This window comes from Phlebotomus papatasi, chromosome 1, assembly GCF_024763615.1.
Source record: "Phlebotomus papatasi isolate M1 chromosome 1, Ppap_2.1, whole genome shotgun sequence".
In the NCBI taxonomy this organism is placed as follows: Eukaryota; Metazoa; Arthropoda; class Insecta; order Diptera; family Psychodidae; genus Phlebotomus; species Phlebotomus papatasi.
In genome coordinates this window covers 109,052,774-109,075,478 of record NC_077222.1, presented here as the reverse complement: position 1 = coordinate 109,075,478, position 22,705 = coordinate 109,052,774, and the positions used below count along the sequence as shown (strand labels likewise).

The 22,705-nt window shown below is 34.4% G+C and overlaps 4 protein-coding genes across 4 annotated transcripts in view; 2 read left to right on the top strand and 2 right to left on the bottom strand.

Moving 5' to 3' along the window:
* LOC129799202 (neurobeachin-like protein 1) overlaps positions 1-3,877 on the top strand; it is a 68,044-nt gene extending 64,167 nt beyond the window's left edge. The window contains exon 9 of the mRNA XM_055842890.1: positions 3,118-3,877. Within this exon, the coding sequence (XP_055698865.1) occupies positions 3,118-3,594 (477 nt within the window). The 3' untranslated portion in view covers positions 3,595-3,877. The remainder of the gene's footprint in view (positions 1-3,117) is intronic.
* The window catches only part of LOC129799208 (vacuolar protein sorting-associated protein 33A), a 132,732-nt gene extending 122,109 nt beyond the window's left edge, over positions 1-10,623 (top strand). The window contains exons 2-5 of the mRNA XM_055842897.1: positions 4,887-5,021; positions 5,080-5,122; positions 5,181-5,351; positions 9,036-10,623. Coding sequence (XP_055698872.1) covers positions 4,920-5,021; positions 5,080-5,122; positions 5,181-5,351; positions 9,036-10,549 — 1,830 coding nt within the window. The 5' untranslated portion in view covers positions 4,887-4,919 and the 3' untranslated portion in view covers positions 10,550-10,623. The remainder of the gene's footprint in view (positions 1-4,886; positions 5,022-5,079; positions 5,123-5,180; positions 5,352-9,035) is intronic.
* On the bottom strand, positions 10,608-14,194 carry LOC129799225 (peptidoglycan-recognition protein SA-like). Its single transcript, XM_055842922.1, has 3 exons — positions 13,839-14,194; positions 13,447-13,776; positions 10,608-10,828 (listed from the first exon to the last, which is right to left on the bottom strand). The coding sequence occupies exons 1-3, from the start codon at positions 13,966-13,968 to the stop codon at positions 10,644-10,646; spliced, it is 645 nt and encodes a 214-aa protein (XP_055698897.1). The 5' UTR covers positions 13,969-14,194; the 3' UTR covers positions 10,608-10,643.
* Positions 14,195-14,616: 422 nt separating this feature from the next.
* LOC129799204 (serine/threonine-protein kinase Tao) overlaps positions 14,617-22,705 on the bottom strand; it is a 29,775-nt gene continuing 21,686 nt past the window's right edge. The window contains exon 11 of the mRNA XM_055842893.1: positions 14,617-22,643. Within this exon, the coding sequence (XP_055698868.1) occupies positions 22,520-22,643 (124 nt within the window). The 3' untranslated portion in view covers positions 14,617-22,519. The remainder of the gene's footprint in view (positions 22,644-22,705) is intronic.

Sequence of the window (22,705 nt, the reverse complement as noted above, 5' to 3'; positions counted from 1 at the left end):
AAAAGCATCTCGACTGAAGTATAAGTCTTAATTGGAAATTCAACAATTTTTACACAACTTTTGTTTAAAAATTCAACAAATTTGGTTGAAATACACAATGCTTCACACTATAATAGTGTTAATTTTTGATCATGTGACAAAAAATACCATAAAGTTGTGTATTTTTTCACACTAATAATGTGAAAAACTGTAATCATACTATAATAGTGGTAATTTTTAGAATTTTTTAACAGTTTTAAATTCCAGAACATTGTTGAGAAATTTTTATGATTATAACAGTGAGAAATTTTACACAGATCGTAATTAAATAATTAATTTATCCGATTTCACACTATTATAGTGTTAAAATTTTACACATTTTCAAATTAAACAATATTGTTGAAAATTTTTCAACTATAATAGTGGTAATTTTCAATCACGTGATAATAAATTACCAAAATGTTGTGCATTTTTTAAACATTTTTAAATTAAACAACTAAAGTGGTCATTTTGCACTATTATAGTAGTAAAATTTTACACATTTTTTACTGTGAATATAATAATCCATTTTCGACAGAAAGAAACACAAATTTTGATGAGAAATTACAAACATAACTATCATAAATCCTCAAGATAACTCCTTAATTTTCCCTTAGGGTAAATGTCCTAATTCAGAAGGGGTCAAAAATTTCAAATGGTCATATCTCCGTTTCTAATTATCGGAATGCGAAAACTTTTGGTGTTTTGGAAAGCTCTCGTGGAGTACTACAAGCCTTATAATACCCCAATTTCATTCGATTTAATCGAAGGTCCGATTAATTGAAAAATCGATTTTCGAAATATCGATTTCGAATATTGTGAAAACTAGACTATGCTTTTTCTTTAAATTTTAGTATGTTGTAGCTGAGGTCGAGACCTTTCCAATGGTGGGTCGCACTCCTCCCTCGATGTTCCTTGACCCGAGCTATAATCAAAAATATCTTGATCGGACCATATTTTTGGTGTTTATGAAGCGATTTTGACGAAATTTTAGTATATATTGTAGCTGATATCGAGATATTTCTAAATATGGGTCCCATTCGTTTCTCCACGAACCCACTGTACCCCGACCCTTACTATATCCGTATTGACCGGACTCTATCTCTAAAGTTTATTAACCGATTTCAATAAACCTTTTTTTCTTTTGTTGGCCTTCCCCACTCAGAGTATTTAAAATAGAAAATGAGCAGTGATAAGCCCAGATAAGCTTATGGTAGCTGAGATTCTTTACAGGTGACCTCGAAATGCGTGCAACTCGGGGTGCTTGCAACTCGGAATGCGTGAAAATTCGATTGTGAGTTGAATTTTGGGGGTAAAGAATCGCGTAGAGTAAACACTACAAAAAGCGCTCAAATTTTAAGAATCATGTTATGGCCAATATACACTAGAGAAAAATATGTCCATATTGTCAGTTTTTCCTATAGAAGCGCGAGCAATTTCCTTCAATATGGACATCAATTTTTCTAGTGTGTAGAGGCCATTAAAACATGGGGAAATACAGTAGACTCTCTCTCAATAGGGCATTTGGGGCAAAATGTCATCCGGTTTATCGATAGATTTGGGTGTCAAAGCCTTTGTAAATTCCACAAAAAACGCTCAATTATAGAGAATCACGATAAAATAGGAAGAACTACAGCGAATTTGAGCGAATTAGCTTCATAATTAAACGTGAAAATTGTCAACAAAATTTTGCGCCCGATTGAAAAAGAGCCGATTGAGCGACAGTAACAAAAAAACATGCAAAACGATACTTCACGGATACCTTATTTCTTAAGTTCGAGGTTCGAGCATTCCGCAACGCTGGAACCCTTTGCCATTTTTTATTGTAAAAAAAAATAAATAAATTTTTATTTTGTAAAATTTAAGGAAGGTTAACGTTAGATAATTTCAATTAACTTATAGGAAATAGCATGAATTAGGGTAAATTAAGCTAATTCAAAACCTGCTCCAAATGGAAACTTTTCGCTACTCCAAATGGAAACGTCAGTTTTTCCATGATAAATACAATACCAAATTATTATTTATATAATTTTCTATACCACAGTTTTATTAATTAGTCAATTTTGCTCCAAATAAAGCAAAGATCCATTCATATTCACAAATTTTAATTTGTTAATATATCAGAAAAATTAAAAGTGTACCTTTTCAACATTGAATTTTTCATAGATCGACCATGTTTTCCAATGAAAAATATAATAATGTGACTTGTTTATTAGTTTTGTTTAGCATTTATGTCATATTTCTGGCTAATTTTAGTTAAATTAAATGGTAATTTTTATTGTTAACGGTACGTGAAGTTTTCAGATGAAATAATTATCTATTTCGTGAGCAAAAAGGATTTTTCTGAAGTGCCTGCAAATGCTTCAATAGGAAACGCCGAAAATATGATTTTTTTGGAGAGATTTTCTTATTGTTTTAGATGGGAAAGGAGAAAAGACCAGGAATAAGAACAAATCCTGCACTCTAGAACAACTCAACAAGGTTTTGGAAGCTTTTCGTCGCAGTTTCACTTACACAGTTTGTCTCCAATTAGAAACTTTCCCTTGTCTCCATTTGGATTAATATGTTTCCAATAGAAGCATTTTACACTCGCGTATTTTTCTTGTATTTAAGAAGTTTTCAAATTATATCTAAAGAATTTTCATTAAACAGTAACATTTCAGAAGAGTCAAGGAGCAAATTTATATAATTCTCCTCAGAAAAAAATATGAACTTAATCTGTTGAACCTTCTGTCAAAGTTAAAGTGTATGGAAATGGTTTTGAATTAGGACATTTACCCTAAATTAAGAACACTGAGAGAAATACGAAAAAGTTAAAATAACATTCCGGAAATGTTTATTTTACCCTGCAGTATTGATCCGAAATCGGTGTAAATATTACCCTTTTTAGATGTATTAGGGGTTAAAGTTACCCTTTCTCATGTTACTTTTACCCTTAAAAAGGTGTAAAATTAACATTAAAAAATGTTGATATATTTTTACATTTAAAAAGTGTTAATGTTATGAGGAAAAAATGTTAATCGCACCCCTGTTTTTTTATCAGTGAAGCTTATCAATTTGTTGCATTTTTTTTATAACTTTGTATTTTCTTGTGACCAGGATGGCACTGTGAATCTCTACAGCATCGAGAGTGGCCAGTTGATTCGGACAGTCAGCCCAATTGGATGTACTGGAGTCAACATTGAGATATCCTTCGTGATAATCTCGTATCAGGGTCATGTGGCTTTCTCGGCTCTCGATGACACTTCCTACTCCGTCCATGCTTTCACAGTTAATGGGATCCACGTGGGATCCAAGTATGTTTCGGGTCGAGTGACCAGCCTGGCTACAATCAATGATCTGCTCGTGGTGTCTGATGATGCTGGAGACATCACCATCAGTCGCCTCAATGGCCTCAAGCCCTTCTTTGACATTTCTCTGCACATTCCAATTGAGTCACTGGTTGTGGTGCCAGGAAATAGTCATCTCCTGGCACCACTGCGAGATGGCAATTTGGCTGTTGTGGGTGTCATCCTGCCCAGTGCTACGTCATCTACCTCATCGTCCGGAAGGAAGCACTCCATTCTCACAGTCTAAATAGCCCTTCTCTGACAGAAGAAAATCAAAAGTCCCTCCTTGTCTTTACCTAAAATTCTTTTATTTCACATTTTATTCTCTTGGTGCTGGTGTCAGTGTTTTTTATTTTACGAGCTAACGACGAATATTCTAGAGGAACTTCTCTCTGTCCCAAATGGGGGCAGGAGGGAGACTCCTCGCTGGGAAAATAATTATACATAAAATCTGTAGACTATTCAGAGAGAATTTAACACAAGACTAAAATTTAGAATTGATTAAAATAAGATTAAAAAGTCACGAAGAATTTCTTGTGGTTTTTATTCTTCTCCTCGGGCTCGTTTTGCCGGGATGTCTTTGCTTTCAGGAAGTTGGCGTTTTCGAGTATTTGGAGTCTGGCTCTTGAAATAGTTCTTCCTCATGCGCCACCAGAGGAACTTCGACACCATTTGCTGGGGATAGAACTTGAGGAGTGTCTTGATCTCCCAGCAAGGTTTGAAGATTCCGAGGATTTTTTCACAGGGATTGGATGGATTGAAGGATGATGGCATGGTGGAGAAGTAGATCTGTGCATCTCTCTGGAAATTAAAAGGATCAGGGTGAGGAAGGGATTTGGCGGGAAAATTTTAGGATGCTCTTCACCATAAAGTTTATGTCGTAGCCTCGGATTTCGGATGATCTCTCAACTGAGTAGGGACTCAAGCTGCGTCCAGACCTTCCGAGATACTGTGGTTGACGTCTGGTGAGTCCTCCAGAGGATTCCTGGCCTGGTTCTGTCATTGGCTTGAGGGAAGGCGCCACATGATTTGCTTCCAGGTACAGCTTCTTATCTTCAGAGCTCATGTAGCGAATCTTATTGAAGTAGTCCACGTAGTACTCATCTACATCGTAGTCCTCGAGATTGGGAAGGAGCTGGCAGTGGAATTCAATCTGCAGCTGCTGAGGCGTTAGAGGAAATTGCGTGACAATTTTTCTAAAAATCTCCCAAGTCTTGAGATCGTAGCAATCCAAGATATTCCGCTTCTGAATCACAAAATCAATCATGTACTTGTGCAGGGTCCTCCTTTCCTCTTCTGTTAAATCAATTTGAGACATTTTCTCAAGATTTTTCCTGGATTTCTTCAATTTTCGAGGAAAACGGGCGGGAGAAAAAACGAGCGAAAAGCCCCGCGGTCTTGACAACAATGGCGGTTACAAAAAGAGAGGGAAAATTTCAAGCAGTGTACTCTGGGCCTAAACCCGTCAAATGCATTACGAACTAAAATACATTTAAAAGGCTTCGCGGAGATAACTCAAAATCAGCTGGAATTTGTGTTGTGTTTTCCAAGTTTCCACCTGGATTTTTCACAATGTTTCCTCATCTTTCGGGATGGAGAGTCAACATAGGACAACTCCAGGAGCTCTACGCGAAGGAATTGCTGGGAATCCTTGAGAAATGCGAAGGAACAAAGGTTATTCTGTGAAGTTTTGTTATTGTCAGAAGAGTTTCTCATCCTCCCCCAATTTCAGGCGATTATCTGGGATGAGAGCCTAGCTGGTCCAGTTGGATTGAGTAAGAAGGATCCTAGTATACCTCCTGAAGCCATTTTTAATCAATTTTCGTTCCCCAGTTGCAAAATACACCTTCCTGAAGGAACACAATGTCACGAAGATGTTTCCATTGAGTGGGGATCCCCTTCCGGACATCGACGTGAAGAACATCATCTTCATAACCCGGGCCAATCTCAAGCTGATGAATCACATTGCCGATAACATCCACAACGAGGAGAGGAAGCGAAGAGGTAAGTCATTTTCCAAGTATTTAAAAGTACCCAAGAAAGGTAAAACTGCCCTGCCATTACCAATTTTTGTCCAAATGTACAATCGCATATTAAGTGCAAATTAAAAATGCATATAAATGCAAACGAATTAAATATAAAAGAGAAAGGCGATTTTTTTCTTTAAAAAGTTTTAAAACCGAAGATTTACTGAATCTTAAAAAAAAACTTGACTATCTCTGCCCAGAAAAAGCTGTCTATAAAGGAATCTTGACCAACTCCCAAGTAGCTGTTACCAATATACACGGGGTAACTTTAAGATCCCTCGATGCGGTGCGGTGATTCTCTTCGAGCATAAGAGAAAATCACCGTACTTACCTGATGCAAAATACTTTTCTAAATTTTTTATATTGGGCGCCAGATCCTACAAGGATCGTGCACCAGTTAAAACACCACTTAATACGAGGGACAACAATTTATATTTTACACTAAAACACTTTTCTATAATTAATTACAAATTTAATTTCAATGACACGCGGAGCAATTTTACGGACGACACTTAAAATGATGTTGCTGGGACGGTGGCTGCAGAGCAAGAGAAAGAATCTCTCCCTATCACTCGATATCAGAGGAATTATTTCCCCCACCACCGAGTGTCGATCAAGTGCATTTTTGGCGCTTAATTTTTTAGAACAACTTTGACCGATAGAGAGAATATGCAGCATATGCAGCATGTCACGTTCATTTTCATAAAATTAACGTAACATAGCAATAGCAAAGGACGGGCTGGAAAGTGCCGTTGCTCCACAGAGAATATTCAATAAAATAAAAAAAAACATTTCAAAATGAAAAAAGTGCTTAAGAAATGCATATTTTAGAATATTTTAGCATGAGTAACACAAGACGGACAAATAAAAATAAATCTTAGAAAGGTAATACCATTTACGGACATTTTACCGGTTCATTGCCGATTGGAACCGATGCAGCCGGATCGGAAATTTCAAGACCTTTCAAAAACACCAAATTTAAGCAAATTGGTTGAAAAATGAACTCTCCAGTATGGTTTAATTAACCTTCGAAAATTCGATATCGAAATGCTTTTCGAACATCCCGTCTGACCAAGTAAGCGTGGATTATAGCCTGAGTTAACCCCTCTTTCATACCTTACTTTTAAGAAGGTCCCATACAAAATACCCCTTACTAAATATATGTGAAGGACACTGTTTTGCGTTCATGTTTTGCGTCTCCAACAAAATACCCACGAAAAATAAATAAAACACGAATTTAGGTTTGTAATTTGTTTATTACCATCACTGCTCTATGCTCTACACATATCACATTCTCGCATAATTACTATTATTAAAAAAACACACGAATTTCACTGAAATAACTTAAAAATCTTTGCACAAATTTTGTAAATAAAAAAATCTCTTGGAAAATATTCCATCTTGTCACTGACAACTGAGCAACACGGTCGGCAACATAATTTTCGTAGTTCCGCTGCTCATCACGATGAACGCAAAACAGTGTCCTTCACATATATTTGGTAAGGGGTATTTTGTATGGGACCTTCTTAAAAGTAAGGTATGAAAGATAGTTGCTCGTAATCCATCGTTGTTGGACTATTTTTCCCAAGTAATTGAAAAACTAAAGTAACTAAAAATCCATTCCTGACAGCAATTCGGATAAAAATTGCCCAGGAATAAATCATCTAAAATCACTCAATTTGCGTATGATGTGTAATACCATGGTAAGGAATGGGTTAAGCAGGAGGACAAACACATGCAAAACCTTTAAGAAAGAAAGGGATGTGAATGTGAATTTTGACTTTATGAAATTTTCCTGATCTAAAAGATGTGCCGGAGCCATAAAAGTCCTAAAAATGATTTTATTAATTTTTAAATAAGCTCAAATTCATAAAAATAGGATTTATTTTTTTGTTCATTTTCAAGGATACTATTTTTCTTTACGTTCTGGCTAATAATACTGGCTACGCCCTTGTTGTGACTCAAAATCTGTTCAGAACGGATCCTGGAATTTCATCATTCTAGAATCAGCAATTCATTTTTCGTTTTGAACTCTACAATTCTAAAGTGGTTTTTTTTCCTTAAAGTCCTAGTAAAGGATTTAATCGATTTTTCTATAATGCCGGCTTCAGACCTGAGGTTTAGCCCAGTTCCCAAAAATTCTCAAATTTCAAAATAGCAACCAATTTTATTGATTTTTCAGAATTAACCGGATCATTTGCCCATATATAATGTCCAATCCTAAGTCATATTTTCCCAACAAATCTTGACTGATAAGGAATTACAGAAGTTAAGCCATATAGCTAAGCCTTAGGTCTGAAGCCCGTATAAGTCAGCTTTTATAAAGAATAAAAAAAATCGATTTTTTTTCGATTTTTCGAGAAAACTCTTGCTCTAAGCGTTCGAGAATGGTTCTCTGAGGAATAATCCTTGAAATAATTCTCCTTAAAGTTGATATAAATTTTGAATTTCTCCGTCTTCTTACTGAAATCCTGGTTTTGAGCCCTAGATAACTCCCTTTATAATATTGTTAAAATTTAGTTGATAACGCAAATCAAAAGGTCTTGCGAAATAATACAAGTTTTCAGAACAAACTTTGGAAGATCACCACAAAGGGCGCTAAAGCGGAAAAATCCATGATAATTACGTCAGTTAAATCAGCATTTGTCGTAACTTCCTTTTGACAACTTTTCAGGAGACGAAATTTTCAGTTTAGCATTATTTTTCTTAAAAATGAGCCCCGAATGCGATACTTTTGAGTAAAAATAATAAAAGTGGCACTAATAAACTGTAAGTTGACTCGAGAAAATCTTTATAAAATTATTTAAAAGTTGCAATATTGAGAAATATGTTAGAAGAAACACAATAATATTTTATCGTAACTTCCATCATTTATAAAGCCGAAACTTCCAATGTATGGAGATTCTGGAAGTTACGACAATTTTATAAAATGCATTATATCAATTTGAATTATTTTAGTGATAATAAGTGCCATTATTTGACTAAATTAGTCAATAATACTGTTATCCCTGTCCCTAAAAGCTTTTATTTCATAAATTTTATTGAATAAATTTTGTGCGCCGCATCGCTTGTTTTGTTTTGAATTAATGACAGATGGGCAGGGATTTTTTTCTTACTTTTTTCTCACAAATATTGAATTGAAATGATTTCATGTTGCATTATTCACAGTGTCTTTGGATATTTGGAAGAGTTTGTGAACGTTTTATTGAGAAATATTAAATTTTTGTTGCAAATTACAAGCCACGCAAACGAGCAAAGGAAGTTACGGCAAATGCTGATTAGAGAAAATTTTGTATGGAGTCGTAACTTCCCCAAAAATGGAAGTTACGCCAAATTCTGATAAATTTTTATTCATTAAGGGCACTTACGATAATTTTTGTTTAAAATAATTTTTTTTGGGCTTATAAAAGTTTCTTTTTCACAAGTGCGTTTAATAAACAAAATTACGCTGATTCCAAATATGTATATATCTCAAAATCGCAAAAATGAAGTTACGACATATGCTGATTTAACTGACGATATGATCATTGGTCACATTTCCTGAAGAAGGCGTGGCCTAGTCTCACAAATGAAAGAATAAATAAATAAAATTGATAATGAGCATGGGCGGGGCTTCCTCAAAAACGATCCTGGGAGTAATGTGAGTTCCTGGGATTTGCAGCAACTGTCAAGAAGGACTTCTACTTGTACTTCCTACCCAAGAAGTCGCTGCTGTGTGAGAAACATCTCAAGAACAAGGGAGTATATGGGAGTTTGAGTTTTGTGGGTGACTTTCGCTGCGACTTCTTCCCCGTGGACAACGATCTGTTGTCCATGGAGCAGAAGGATGCCTTTAAGGAGCTGCACATTGAGGGTGATCCCACGTGTGTGTACCAGAGTGCAATGGCTCTGATGACTCTCCAGCGCCTCTACGGGCGCATCCCTCGGGTCTGTGGGAAGGGAATCTATGCTGAGAAACTTTGGGAACTGACAAAATCCATGGGAAGGGATGATTCACAAATTGGTCAGAACAACGAGAAGGGCAGCATCGATCAGATGGTCATTCTCGATCGTTCTATAGATCTCATGAGCGTCCTGGCCACTCAATTGACTTACGAGGGATTGATTGATCAGATCTTTGGGATCAGTAGCACAACGTTGCATCTGCCGGCAGATCGCTTTGGGCGGGGCGATGATCAGCCCCTTCCGGCTCTCTCGACCTCAGAAACCAAGCAGATTATCCTGAATTCCGGAGAGGAACTCTATGCAGAGCTCCGTGACAAGAACTTCAATGCCGTTGGACAGATCCTGGCCAGGCATGCAAAAAGTATTTCGTCAGCTCTGGAGGAGCGACATGGAGATAAATCCGTGTCGGATATGAAGAAATTTGTGGAGAGACTGCCCAATATGTTGGCCAATAAAGCCTCCATTGCCACTCATACGACAATCGCTGAGCTCATCAAGGAAGTCACGGATTCCCCTGACTTCCTGGATGAGCTGGAATGTGAGCAGGAATTTCTCATGTGTGCCGATGTGGACAAGCCCAGTTCCTTCATTGAGGACATGATAGCCAAGCAAGCTCCTCTCCGGAATGTCCTTCGGCTGATCTGTATGCAATGCTTGGCTGGATCTGGGCTGAAACAGAAAGTCCTGGACTACTACAAGAGAGAACTGGTTCAGGTTTATGGGCTCCAGTGCCTCCTGACCATTGGAAATCTCGAGAAAGCTGGTCTACTGCGTCCGCAAACTGGAAATCGCAGCTACAACATCCTCCGGAAGATGCTAAATCTCACCGTTGATGATGCTGTTGAGGTTGCTCCCAAGGACATCAGCTACGTCCACAGCTTCTATGCTCCTCTCACTGTGCGCCTGATTGAGCATCTGCTGAAACCCGCCGGCTGGCAAGGACTCAATGATGTCCTCTCAACTCTCCCAGGACCCTCCTTCGATGATTTTCAGTCCTCTCCGTCGGGATTTGGGACTCGCAGGGGATCTTTCACCAGCGAAATCAGCCAATCGGACATTCCACGGACGATTCTGGTCTTCTTCCTCGGAGGATGCACCTTCGCCGAAGTGGCAGCACTGAGATTCCTAGCACAGCAGGAGGAGAACAATGTGGAATTCATCGTGGCCACAACAAAGCTCATCAACAAAAATTCATTCCTCGATTGCTTCATAGAAAATATAACGCAATAAATTTCTGTAATTGCAGTTTTTTTTTTTAATAAAGATATTCAGCAGAATATTATAATCCCCAAAGAAAATAAAAAGTTTCCAAAAGAGTTTTTATTCAATCGCCGGTCCAGTGAGGTAATTCCTGGATGACGGAGTAGAAAGCGTCGCTGGGATTGTTGGATTGGTAGCAGAGTTGTCGCTGAGCGTACAATTTGTATTCCAGGGAGACTTTTCCCTGGCGAATGCCGCATTCAAGCAATTCAACAAGGACATGAAGGGCTTCTTCAGACGGTACAGTATCTAGAAAAAATGGCAAAAAATCTTTACCATTTAAAATAAATTTCAATTTGACGAAAAAAAAATAAATTTAAAACTGAAACTTTAAAAATTTGTATTGTTTGAATTGAATAAAAAATAACGATCATGAAAATAATTGCAGGTAAAATTTAAAAAAAAGAACTATTTTCTCTTTGATAAAATTAATAATATTTCTGTTTTTATTTTTCATTACTGAATTTATTTAACCTTTTATCGTTTTTTAACAGAATCATATATTAATAATTTCCAACCGATTTTATTATAAATTTATTTAGAATGAATTCAGGATCAGTCCCAAGCAATTTAGGCACGGACAGTGACCACAGTGACCTTAACCCTTTAACGACGAGACATTTTTTACGGACCGAAAATCAACTATAAAAATTTAACCGATAAACAGAATCAATGAAACGTGTTACATCTGACTTTAGAAAATCCAACAGAATCTGATTCGGTGCATTTTTTACCTCTACGAGCGATAGGGACAAAAATAGCCCAAAAATTAAAATCAATTTTCTAACATTACCAATGAATGATAATTTTTAGTCTAATGAAAAATATTATGTATGAGGATTGTAGTTTCTTTTTCCAAAACGGTTTTGCTCAAAAATAGTATGGAAGTATGAAAAATAAAAACATTTTTCAATATTAGAATTTAAAAATTCGTAATTTTTAAGCTTAAATATTTACTATAATAGCAAATAACAGGAGACTTGCACAAAAATATCCTAGATTCCTTCAACCTTCTACTTTGCAATTACGTACAAACATAAGAAAAAAATAATTTTAGGTAGTCAGGAAAAATTATTTTCTTCTTGGGACACCGGTGTTCCAATCGTCCTTAAAGGGTTAAACCTTAAAGTGCGTTAGTTTACATCGCAAATAACAAGATTTTTCGGTTTTAGCCAAGACACACCTTTGCTAAGTTTTACAAAATATTTTATTCGGATACCCCTTTGCAAGTTTCAGTGAGGTAAAATAAAAAGGGGTGGCAACATATCCCAGGCTTTGCGAAGTGCTCGAACTCGTGACTTTTAGATGCTATACCTTAAAAGTACTTTCGCATAATTTACCGTTTACCAGTTCTCAACCGATTTAAACCGATTTATAAATCACTCAAAAGATCCCCCAAAATAATTTTAAGAATAATAGAAGTGATTTTCGGACAAAAATTACTTATCGGTTTACAACCGGCTCATTACCGGTTCACAACTGATTTGAATCGGTTTATAAATCCCTCAAAACATTGCCCAAAATGCACCTTAGGAGTAATATAATCGAATTTCAAATCAAAATTAGTTACCGGTTAGTTTCAACCAATTCATAACCAATTGAAAGCGGTTCACAGGGTTCAGACTTGTAAGAAATTCCAAGATGGTTCTCTTACGCTCTCGCATTTCTAATTCTAACTCAGTACATACTTTGGCTTCCAACATTTCATTTTTTTTTTCGATGTTCAGATTTAGGGGAAGTGCTTATTTTGGACAGGGTGCTTACATGTTCTAAGTTTAAAGTGCAATACTTTCAATACCAATTAATTTATTTGTTACTCTCTTTTCATAAGGGTTGTTTAGGAACTTGGAAAACCGTTTATTGTCTTTGGTTTTACTAAAATTAGTCTTAATACAGTTAAAAATGATTTGATTATGTAGAGATGAAATTGACTGTAATTTTGGACATCTCACTTGTAATTTTGGACAGCTATTCCGCCGCAATAGCTTGTCCATTATTCTTCATTTCAAGAACTTATCTTACCAAGTCTTCTTCCTGTTTATGAGAAGGAATAGTATAGAACGTCACAAACAGCCTGGAAACTTTCCATATCATTCATTAAATAGAGTTGGCTTCGGCACTCCAATTACGCGTGGATTCGCGCATTCCCAGGCCTTTCTGGGAACATTTTAAAGCTTTACTCACTACATCTCGTTCGTAGAGATGATGCTCTTTTGTTTCTCCAGGCATTTATACAACCTAGTCATCATAAAAGCTAAAATTTCACGAAATTTTGGGAAAACACACCTGTCCAAAATGAGAAGTATCACCTCACACTGGTGAATCTCTGAGAAAATTACCCATTTTTCACACGAAAACCGTAATACACAAGGCAAATCTCACTTAAGGTCAAATGAACCAAACACTAACGTAAATCAACACACGATTTTAAGTGATTTCACTTAAAAATATCGAGGAAATATAGTTAGTACTTCACCTCAGCTAAATAAGACTGAAGTAAACACGAAGATCTGTTGTATTTCTCGTAAGCAACTGTTCACTCTGAAAATTCAGCAAAGCAATTTTTAACGAATTGTGTTAAAATCTTCCAAAAATGACAAATATTTTGGTAGAATACATTATTCATCAAATATTGGGAGAAAATTCTATAATTATAATCAATTTATTTTTAGTGTCCAATTTTACGATCAAAGTGTCCAAAATTATGAGCACTTCCCCTATTAAATGAATACCTATATTGGGAAAAAATATCAAGTGTCGCCAGAGAGTGTGCGAAACCTGAAAGCCTTACCCTATTTCAAAATACCTCTGCTTTAACGGACCATAAATGCTTAATAACTTCTTTAACACTTGGCCTAAGAACTCACCTTCTGATTTCCTTCCAATGAAGGCGATCCCTATAGAATTTCTATTGTGTCCTGTGGTGTGAAATCCTCTTCTGTGCCATCCAGTTCCCTCGTAAACGTAACCATTGTCATCAATAATAAAGTTAAAAGCAATATCTGGCATTTTGTACTTGAAAATGTGTTCGTATTGCAAACTCTTCACAACGCGTCTGCACTCAAAAGAGCCTTTGCAGGTAAAATCATCCAACCAAATTATAATGACTTTATCCACTGGAATTGTCTGATAGTAGACATAATTGCTTTCCTGGGCTCTCCATTGAAATCTTGAAAGTATTATAGGGCATTCGTCGTCTGAAAGGATGCCCTATTTTAGCCTTAAGCTGATTATTTTCAATTGGACAATTTATACCAACCATGAGAATTTATTTTTTGGACAATGCAAAAAATTGCAGCAGCAAAAATTAACACACTGCACTTCATTGGAAACTTTTGCACAAATAATTTTGAAGAATTTTCCTTCCAACAAAGGCTCAGACAGTTCATGGATGCAATAAAATTTAATAACTCACGATTGCTGATATTAAACTTAATAAACTTATAGAGAATTCATGTTTCAAAAGCATTCTTCAGCCTTAAAACGGGCTTTTGAAATATTTTAGCTGGAAAGTTCAACAGCCAATCAGAAGCAAGCATAACCAACATGGCGGAATAATGCTGAAATTCTATTGGCTGACCGATTTCTCTTTGCCAATTTTTTCCTAAAAATGAAATTATTCAATTGGATTGAAGAAAATAATAAAAGAAAGTTTTATTTTTTATAGAATTTTTCTTTTATTTTTTCATCATGTTCATATGGTTTCAAAATGAATATTTCCTATTTTTGTTCTTCCACGCCACGTCTACTCTCGCGTCTCTAGTACTTTTTTTTTTGGAGATAAAAACACGCAACAATTTGCATTAATATTAAATAAATTACATTACTATTTTTTATGTAGTTATCTTTTTCCACAGAAAAATTTCTCACTGTTTGAGGTTTAAATTGTGTATTACAGTATATTTTTTTTCCTCGTATTATTTATACTTTCTCCATTATTTCGTTCTATTTGATTAGATTAAAAGTGATTTGCGTTTTCTATAACGATTTTTTTTTCCTTTTTTATCGTGCATGTATTCCACACGTTTGATTCTGGGTCAAGTTTTTGAAAGTTAACGCTTCTAGGTTTATTTTTTTTGTTTTTGTTTAATTTAATTGTGTTTCATCATTTTCTTTCTTTTCTTTTTTTCTGTTCATTCTGACATAGAAAAAATCAATCATTAATTTAACTATTTACAAATCGATTTTCTGTATGATAAAACAAGATATGTTTCACTTTTATGCAAACATCTCTTTTTTTTTTCTTTTTAAGATAAATATGCATGTAATATTTTTCAGCAGTTTAGTTTTCCGAAGAAGTTGGGGTTGAGGGTAGGTTTTTTAAGGGAATTTTGCCAATGAATCTCTGGATTTTTGTTGTTGTTTGGAAATGTCTTATAGTTGCGCAAGAGGTTATATCAGAAAGTAAGCTTATGATAAATGTTTACGTTACGAGGTTATGTTTGAGGTTATGGTAACCTCAAAATTACACAATTTGTAAAGACATTTGCAAAATGTGTAACTAAAATATTTAGATTTCAAGTGAAAGAATAGCTTTTTCACCTAATTTAAACAACAGCAATATTTTATCTCCATCTATTAAATTGTTTTGGTCCTAAAAAGGTAGCTAAATGACAGATTTTTTTAATTTATTGGATTTATATATGTCCTACAACAGGTGTCATATGGTTTTCCCTGAAACCAATGAAAATAATTTGAATTTTTAAAGTTTTTTTAATGAAAAATATTGTTAGTGATAATTTTGTAATTTTTCATTAATAGCTCCCAACTGTTTTCCAAATCTGATGAGTGGAAAATCAGACAAAATAGTGACAATATCCAACATAATAGACAAATTAAGAACCACTGAAGAAGACATGATACAGTGTCGAAAGCTCTGGAAACTTGAGTGTTAGCTGAGATTCTTTACAATCTCAGCTTTTGTAATCACAAGTGAAATGCGACCTCGTCAGATCGGGCCCAAATTTTGGATTTACGCGTTTTGATACTCATAGATCACGAATATCATATACGCTAAAAATCGATTTTCGTGGACGTCCCGTCCGTCCCAACCGTCGTATAACCACTTCTAGCGAGATAACGGAAAGAGATATCGACAAGCGGTTTTCGGCAAAGCTTAAATGTCGATGGGCAGCTAGAAGTAGGTGATGTCAGATCCACTCCCCACTCCCCCCTTCCGCCATTTTGAAACACCACCAAATTTTGTTTTTTTTTTTCAGTAACTCAGCCCCTATGGCATCGATCGATCTCAAATTTTATTATGTTGTAGCTGGGCCTAAGAGCTTTCGATCAGTACCAAACTTAAGGTATCCCGACTCCCCTGACTCGAGCTATAAGGGGTTAAAAATTCATTTTTCGAATGGAAATATCTAAGGTTCTAATTATCGGAATTCGAAAAATTTTGGTGTTTTGGAAAGCTCTCGTGGAGTACTACAACCTTTATGACACCCCAGTTTCATTCGATTTAATCGAAAGTCCGATTGATCGAAAAATCGATTTTCGAAAATTCAATTTCGAATATTTCGAAAAATTGACGATGCTTTTTCTTTAAATTTTAGTATGTTGTAGCTGAGATCGAGACCTCTCCAACGGTGGGTCGCATTCCTCCCTCGATGTTCTCTGACCCGAGTTATTTATACTGAAAACGCTAATTCTTGATCCTAAATCCTCACTGTATGATAGTTTGGGCTGATCTTTTACCGCTAAATTTTTCGAGCTGAGTATTCTCGAGGACTTATGCCTATTTTCGTCATAAGAGTCCTCTGGCGGACGAAACGGAAAACAAAAATGGCTTTGTAATCAGAACCCTGGAGGGGAATTCTGTAACGCTCTGACAATGCCATATGACAAATTGGGTTCGAATCTTAGGAGAGCTTTTTCGAAAATGCGATTCTGTAGCCGTGATATTGTCATTTCAGCTCACGTGGCATTGTCAGAAGTCACATATTTGAGATTTCTGGCAATTCAAATGACAATGAATTTTGTTAAACAAATCAACCAAGACGTACTGTATTTTCATAAAATCATCAAGTAAAGGGATTTCATTAAAAATTCAGTGAATTGCATTTTCGAACTCATATGATATGACAAAAAAGCTCGATTGGCATTGTCGGGTTTCGAACTCACGCGTCACGAAAATTACAGAATTCCCCTACTGATAATGTCTTTCCTGATAGTGACACGACACCTGTGAGTGAATAGAAGAAATTTCATTCTTCAATTTAGTAAGGCTATAACCAACTTTCTGACTTTTCCTCTTGCCCAACTTTAGAAATTTATCCTTTTACTTTGCATTCTGCAAAAGCAAAGCTTCACTGAATCCGAAAGCTGTGATTTTTTTTTTAAATAAATCTTCTGAAAATAAATTAAACAACCTGATTACAACAAATAAATTGCCCCATAGCGCATTTCCATCGATAATAGCGCTATGGAAGATAGTTGAAAAAATATCGTGAGTGAAAATTAAGAGTGCCAAATGAGGTATGAATAAGTGTAGAGACTTTTTGCAAGACTTTGCGGGAAAGGAATTTCCATGACAGAGAGTGTTTTCTTTATCATTCTCTTATCTTTTTTAAAAAAGAAAAACAATACTTATTCACGATTTCTTGCAGAGATTTTACAACTCTTCCCCCTCCCTCCAAAATATTTCACTGTTTTTCTTTCTTTTCTTTTTCTTTCTAGAAGACAATTCTCACGCTTTCGCAATTTAATTTAAATTGACACATTGACAAAACAAAAATAACTAATTTATATAATAATTTAGAGCAATAACTAATGTCTTCACCTCATTTCACACACTTTCTTGCATTTCTTCTTTCTCGCCTCTCTCGCTCTTTCTATTAATATTTAGAATAATTATCATCTTTTCTTTCTTTCTTTTTTCTCTCTAAAATTTAAAAAAACAGAGACTTTCATCGTTCTATACACCTAATAAAATTATTTACTTTTCTCTTTTTTTTCCTTCTTATCAAGAAACTCTCGTTCACAATTTTCTTTTCTTTCCCTTTCTCGCTAATAAATAAATTCATCGAGGGTTCGAAAAAGGAAGAAGATTTAAAAAAATAATAATAATAAAACAAGGAGTCAAGAAGGATGAAGGAAAAAGGATGGCGAAAAAGAAATAAAATCATAACGAATAAAATATTTAACAAAATAAAAATTTTACAGCGCATTTTTACCTTTTCTAAAACATTTTACTTCTTTCTCAATCGAAAAATAAATTCACCTGATAAATAATCAGATAAAAAAATTACTTTTTAAAAATATAGATAAAAGGTAACAATTGTATTACAAAAAAAACACTAATAAACAAAAAGAAAATCGCGATAAATTCAATTTCTACAATAATTTCTCTCTTTTTCTCTTCTACTTGAACTTTTATTTACGTTATCTCCCTCAATTTTTCTTTTTTTTTGCTATTTTCTTTCTTTATCATAGTTTGTTAAGATTAATTAATTTAATATCCTACGAATTTTAGGAGTTTCTCTAACATAAGGGTAATTCACTCAATATTTCGTGTGTGTGTTTTTTTTGTTAATTCTTTTATGCCCTTTGCTTCTTTTTGCAAAATGTGATTTTCTTTTTTAACTTCTTTACATTCTTTTGTGATTTTTTTGCATGATTTTTTTTTATTGATAAAAATTATCTCTTTTTTTCTTTAGCTAAAATTAAATAATCAAGCACTAAGAATTTTCCTTTCTGTACATCTTTTCTTTGCCCTTCCCTCTCTCACTTTTCTCGCATTTTCAATTAAAATATCTCCATGAGAGCTCATTTAAATACATTATTTCAAAACCTATTTATCAATAGTTTTATTTTACTTTTTCAAATATGTGTGGGTTAAAAACGGTGATCTTTTTGCTCTATATTTTAATTTTTTTTTCATTTTTCTTCATGCTTATCTCTTTTTTTTTATTAAATAAAAGCGACTTTTTTCTAATCTATTTTCTTGCCTTTTTTTCTTTCTCTCTTTGAAACACAAGCGCAAATAACAACGAAATAGGAAGACTAGCTTTTAAGAAAAATTGTCACTGATTCTATCATTTGGGCCAGAGTTCACTTTGACCGTTTTTGCATCTGGCATAGAGGTGGAGCTTGAATTCTAAGTCCCGCCCACAAATATTCTCTGCCCTGCCTACAGACGCCATCTTTCGGATACCGTGAGTAAATTAAACAGAAAGTGAAGTTTTCTTTACGTATACAGTAGACTCACGCTAATTCGGCTCCTTTAACATCGGGCTACTTTTTAATTCGGGCAGCAGTTAAATTTGAAAAAAAAAATTATTGACATTTTTCAAGTTCGATTATGATTATCAGATGAATCAAATGGGATCGGAAATCTCCGTTTTTTCCATTTTGTGTTTTACACTTTTGTTTTTTCTTATCTTATCTTTGTTTTTTCCAGTTTGTCTTTGGAATCTTTGTCTTCGGTAATTTTTGTTTTTTTTTAGAAACTTTGGAAATCTTGTCTTTCATACATTTTGCACAATTTTTGGAAATTTTGTCCGTGACACATTTTGCAAAAGCATATTTTATAACTTTCCAAAAATGTCCCTTTTCTCAGAAAATTTCCTTTGACACAAAGGACGAAACTAAAAATTTCCCAAAACACAGAAAATTTCCCTTTGCTGTGAAGTACGAAAGTAAACACTTAAAAAAAAACCAATGTGATTTCATTATTTCATTTATTAAACTATACTTGTTTAAAATATATGAAAGACAAGATTTCCATAAACAAAGTTTCCAAAGACAAACTCTGAAGAACAGAAGTGTAAAAAACAAAATGGAAAAAACGAAGATTCCGCAAACCGTTCCTTTGATTTTCCTTAGAATAAATGGAATACTGTCACAAATCTGACATTCAAACCACTTTGAAATTCAAATAGAAAATATTTAAAACCACGCGGACGAAACGAAAAGTAAACAAATTTGAAAATTCTTTTATTAATTTAAATATTTTATTTATACCGTGCTCTAAAATTAGATAAATTTTAGAAGCTTACGTGATCTAAAATCACGATCGCACTGAAACATTTTAGGGTAAAATTTGGAAATTGGGACAGTTTGGAAAGTAGGACCAAGCAGTGTGGAATGTGGGACACCTCCCTCAGAATTTGATAACAAATCAATTAATTATTTTCATTTCCGATCAAGAGATTATTGATCCTAATTTTGTGATTATTTGAGAAGTTAAAAATGCAAAAGGCGCTACTTTACAATCAAATAGTGACTTACAAGAAGAATCTGAAAAATGTATTGCATGCGTGATATTCGTAACCTTAACACGGTGGTTGTCATTTTCTCTGTTTCTTATGGAAGTTGCTAAAAAATATCAAAGTGTTTTACTTGATTTTTCGGCACAATTTGTGAATTAGTGCGCAATAAAAATCGAAGAACATACATTCACTTAAAAAGTTAATAAAAAATATTTGTAAAATAATAAAGTTAAAAGGAGAGAAAAGTGATTTAATTTCGTGTTGCATTCAAAAAGAATATCCAAAGATTGTATATTGCATATTTTGATATAATAAACTACTCTCAATTTTCCAGAAAAGCGCGTAGAATTTCCCGGGTCATATATGACCCTATTGTCGGCAAGGGTAAAAGTTTATGAAAGTGTTTTCGTGCCAACAATGTAGTTGGGACAGTTGGGACATTGTTTTTCTTTGTGAAATCCAGAAGAAAAATATCTTGCTCCTGGACATTTCATCCTATATCTGATGAATTATAACATATTTTGCAATATTTTAGAATATTCTGTAAACGTCTCATATTGTGCAATTATATTGTGTGTGAATAAATATGTGGTTAATTTTTTTTTTGCCAAATACCACTCAAAATATTGTGACAGTGACTGTTTAAGGGATTACCAGGAAGATTCCTTGAACACCAGGAGTACAGTGTTCATCAAAACAATCCAGTTTACCATGGTTTTGTCCAAATTAATAACTTCAAGCAAAAAAAACTCGTAGAAAGCCCGTGATATCAGATTTTGAAAATGGTATGTACACTTCCCTTGAGGACAATAGGGTCATATATGACCCGGAGTTTTTCCGAGTTCTCTCAGAAGTATTATATTTGATCATAAAGCATTAGGAAAAACTCCATTTTACATGAATTCACTTTCTGAATAAAAGTGTGACGCGAAAGAGTTAAGGAGAAAATTCCATGCAGAAAGGCTTCCAAAGCTTTCCAGTTTCTAAAAAGCACTTTGTTTGACAGAGCGTTAAGAAAAAACACCTAGAAAACCTGGAGAAAGACAAAGAGGAGCCTCTGCAGTAATCCTAAAGCAAGTGGAAAAGGACCTGGGTAGATTGGGTGTTGAATTGGGCTAAAAAGTTGCGTCCTCTTATAAAGATGTGTCGGACAGCCTGGAGTGTCTATGTGAAATTTGCAAAACCTCATTTTGGTGGGATGTCCCAGGAAGTTCTTTGGAATTGGAATACCTCAATGGTCACTCGGAGATAAAGAAGAGAAGAGGACAACCATCTAATGCGCAGGTATTACGCAGAAAAATCTTAATGCTCAGCGCACAATAACTTTTGTTTGTAAATATGTTTTCAAAATTTCCTATGAGAGTGAGCGAGATGACTAGATCTAGATCTCCCTCACTCTCATAGAAATGTCAAAAACATGTTTACAAAACAAAAGTTATTGTGCGTTGGACATAATGCCCAACGCACAATAATTTTTGTTTGTAAATATGTTTTCAAAATTTTCTATGAGAATGAGCGAGATAACTAGATCTAGATCTCACTCACTCTTATTGAAATGTCAACAACCAAATATCAACGAGATATTCAAATTCACAAATGGGCTTTCTTGCTACCTTTCGTGAATTGAATTCCAAAGTGGGCGTGTCTAGTTCAAGTTTATGGGCGTGGCGTGTTTTCCTGGGGACACCCTACCTCAATGCCAAATACGATAAAAAAGTCATCAAAAAAGGTCTAACAAAGTGAACTGTGTCCTGAATTTTCTTCTCTCATCTGATGTTTAAGATTTTTTTCGAGATTTTCTTTTAGTACTTTTTTCCATTTCTGCAACATGAAGCAACATTAATTTATTAAATTTTTTTTTCGTTCAATGAATGCATTTTTTTTTAGTTTTTTTCTAACCTCATTTTCTCAATAATTCCATCTTCTTTCGAAACTTCTGGAAAGGATAGTCTTTTTACCAAACAAAAAAATCTTCGCTCAATTTTTTTTTCCTTTCATATTCTTTTCTACTACGAATACAAAAATATTTTGTTTTTTTTTTATTATCATGTTAATTGGTTATGAATAATATTTGAAGGACTTATTTAGTGTGTATGTTTTTCTTTCTCATTTCATCTTCCTTGTTCATTTACAGTTTCTTTTTCATTAATTTTTTTTTTTTAATTTTCAAATTTTCATTTCTCATCTATTCCTACGCATAAAGATTGTAATTCATTAATTGGGATGGGACTAAGTGGTACAATTTCTCTCACAATTTGCTCCATTTTTTCTGAAATTTTCTTTTGAGTATTTCATTTTGGGAAAAGAAATTCTTTTTTGGGGGGAATGGAGAGAAATTTTCATCAAATACGCTACGATAATTTTTTCATTCACTTTCTACACTATTTTTTTTTAATTATTTTTTTTCATTAGATTTATTTGAATGTGTTGTGGAAAAACACTAAGTATATTTTTCCATTGGAAATTTTCAGAGAAAAATTCATGTCATTTTTATTTTGGAACCTAAAGACAAAAAAAATAAACAAAAGAACTTGGAGAAATGTTTCCATTGTGACAAAATTTTAAACGGATAAATTTTACTTTTTCCGTTGTGGTTTTGCTAATTTAAATTAAAAAAAAAAAAAGAAAATGTTCCACTTTTGAAATTTTCTTCTGTGTTAATTATATTAATTACTTGTATCTACATTGAACGTCTCTTCCATGAATCTGAATTGTAGTCGCTCTGCTAGAGAGAACCAGCGGGGAAACTTGTTGAACTATTGCTATGAGCTAAACTTATCATTGATCCGGACAAACTTCCCTCTTCATCCGGATACGTTTCCTTGGATGCTTCCGCCAGAGCGAGAGCACTAATCAACCGAACAAATTCATCAGCAACTTCTTCAATTTCCCGAAAACAAAATCAATCAAG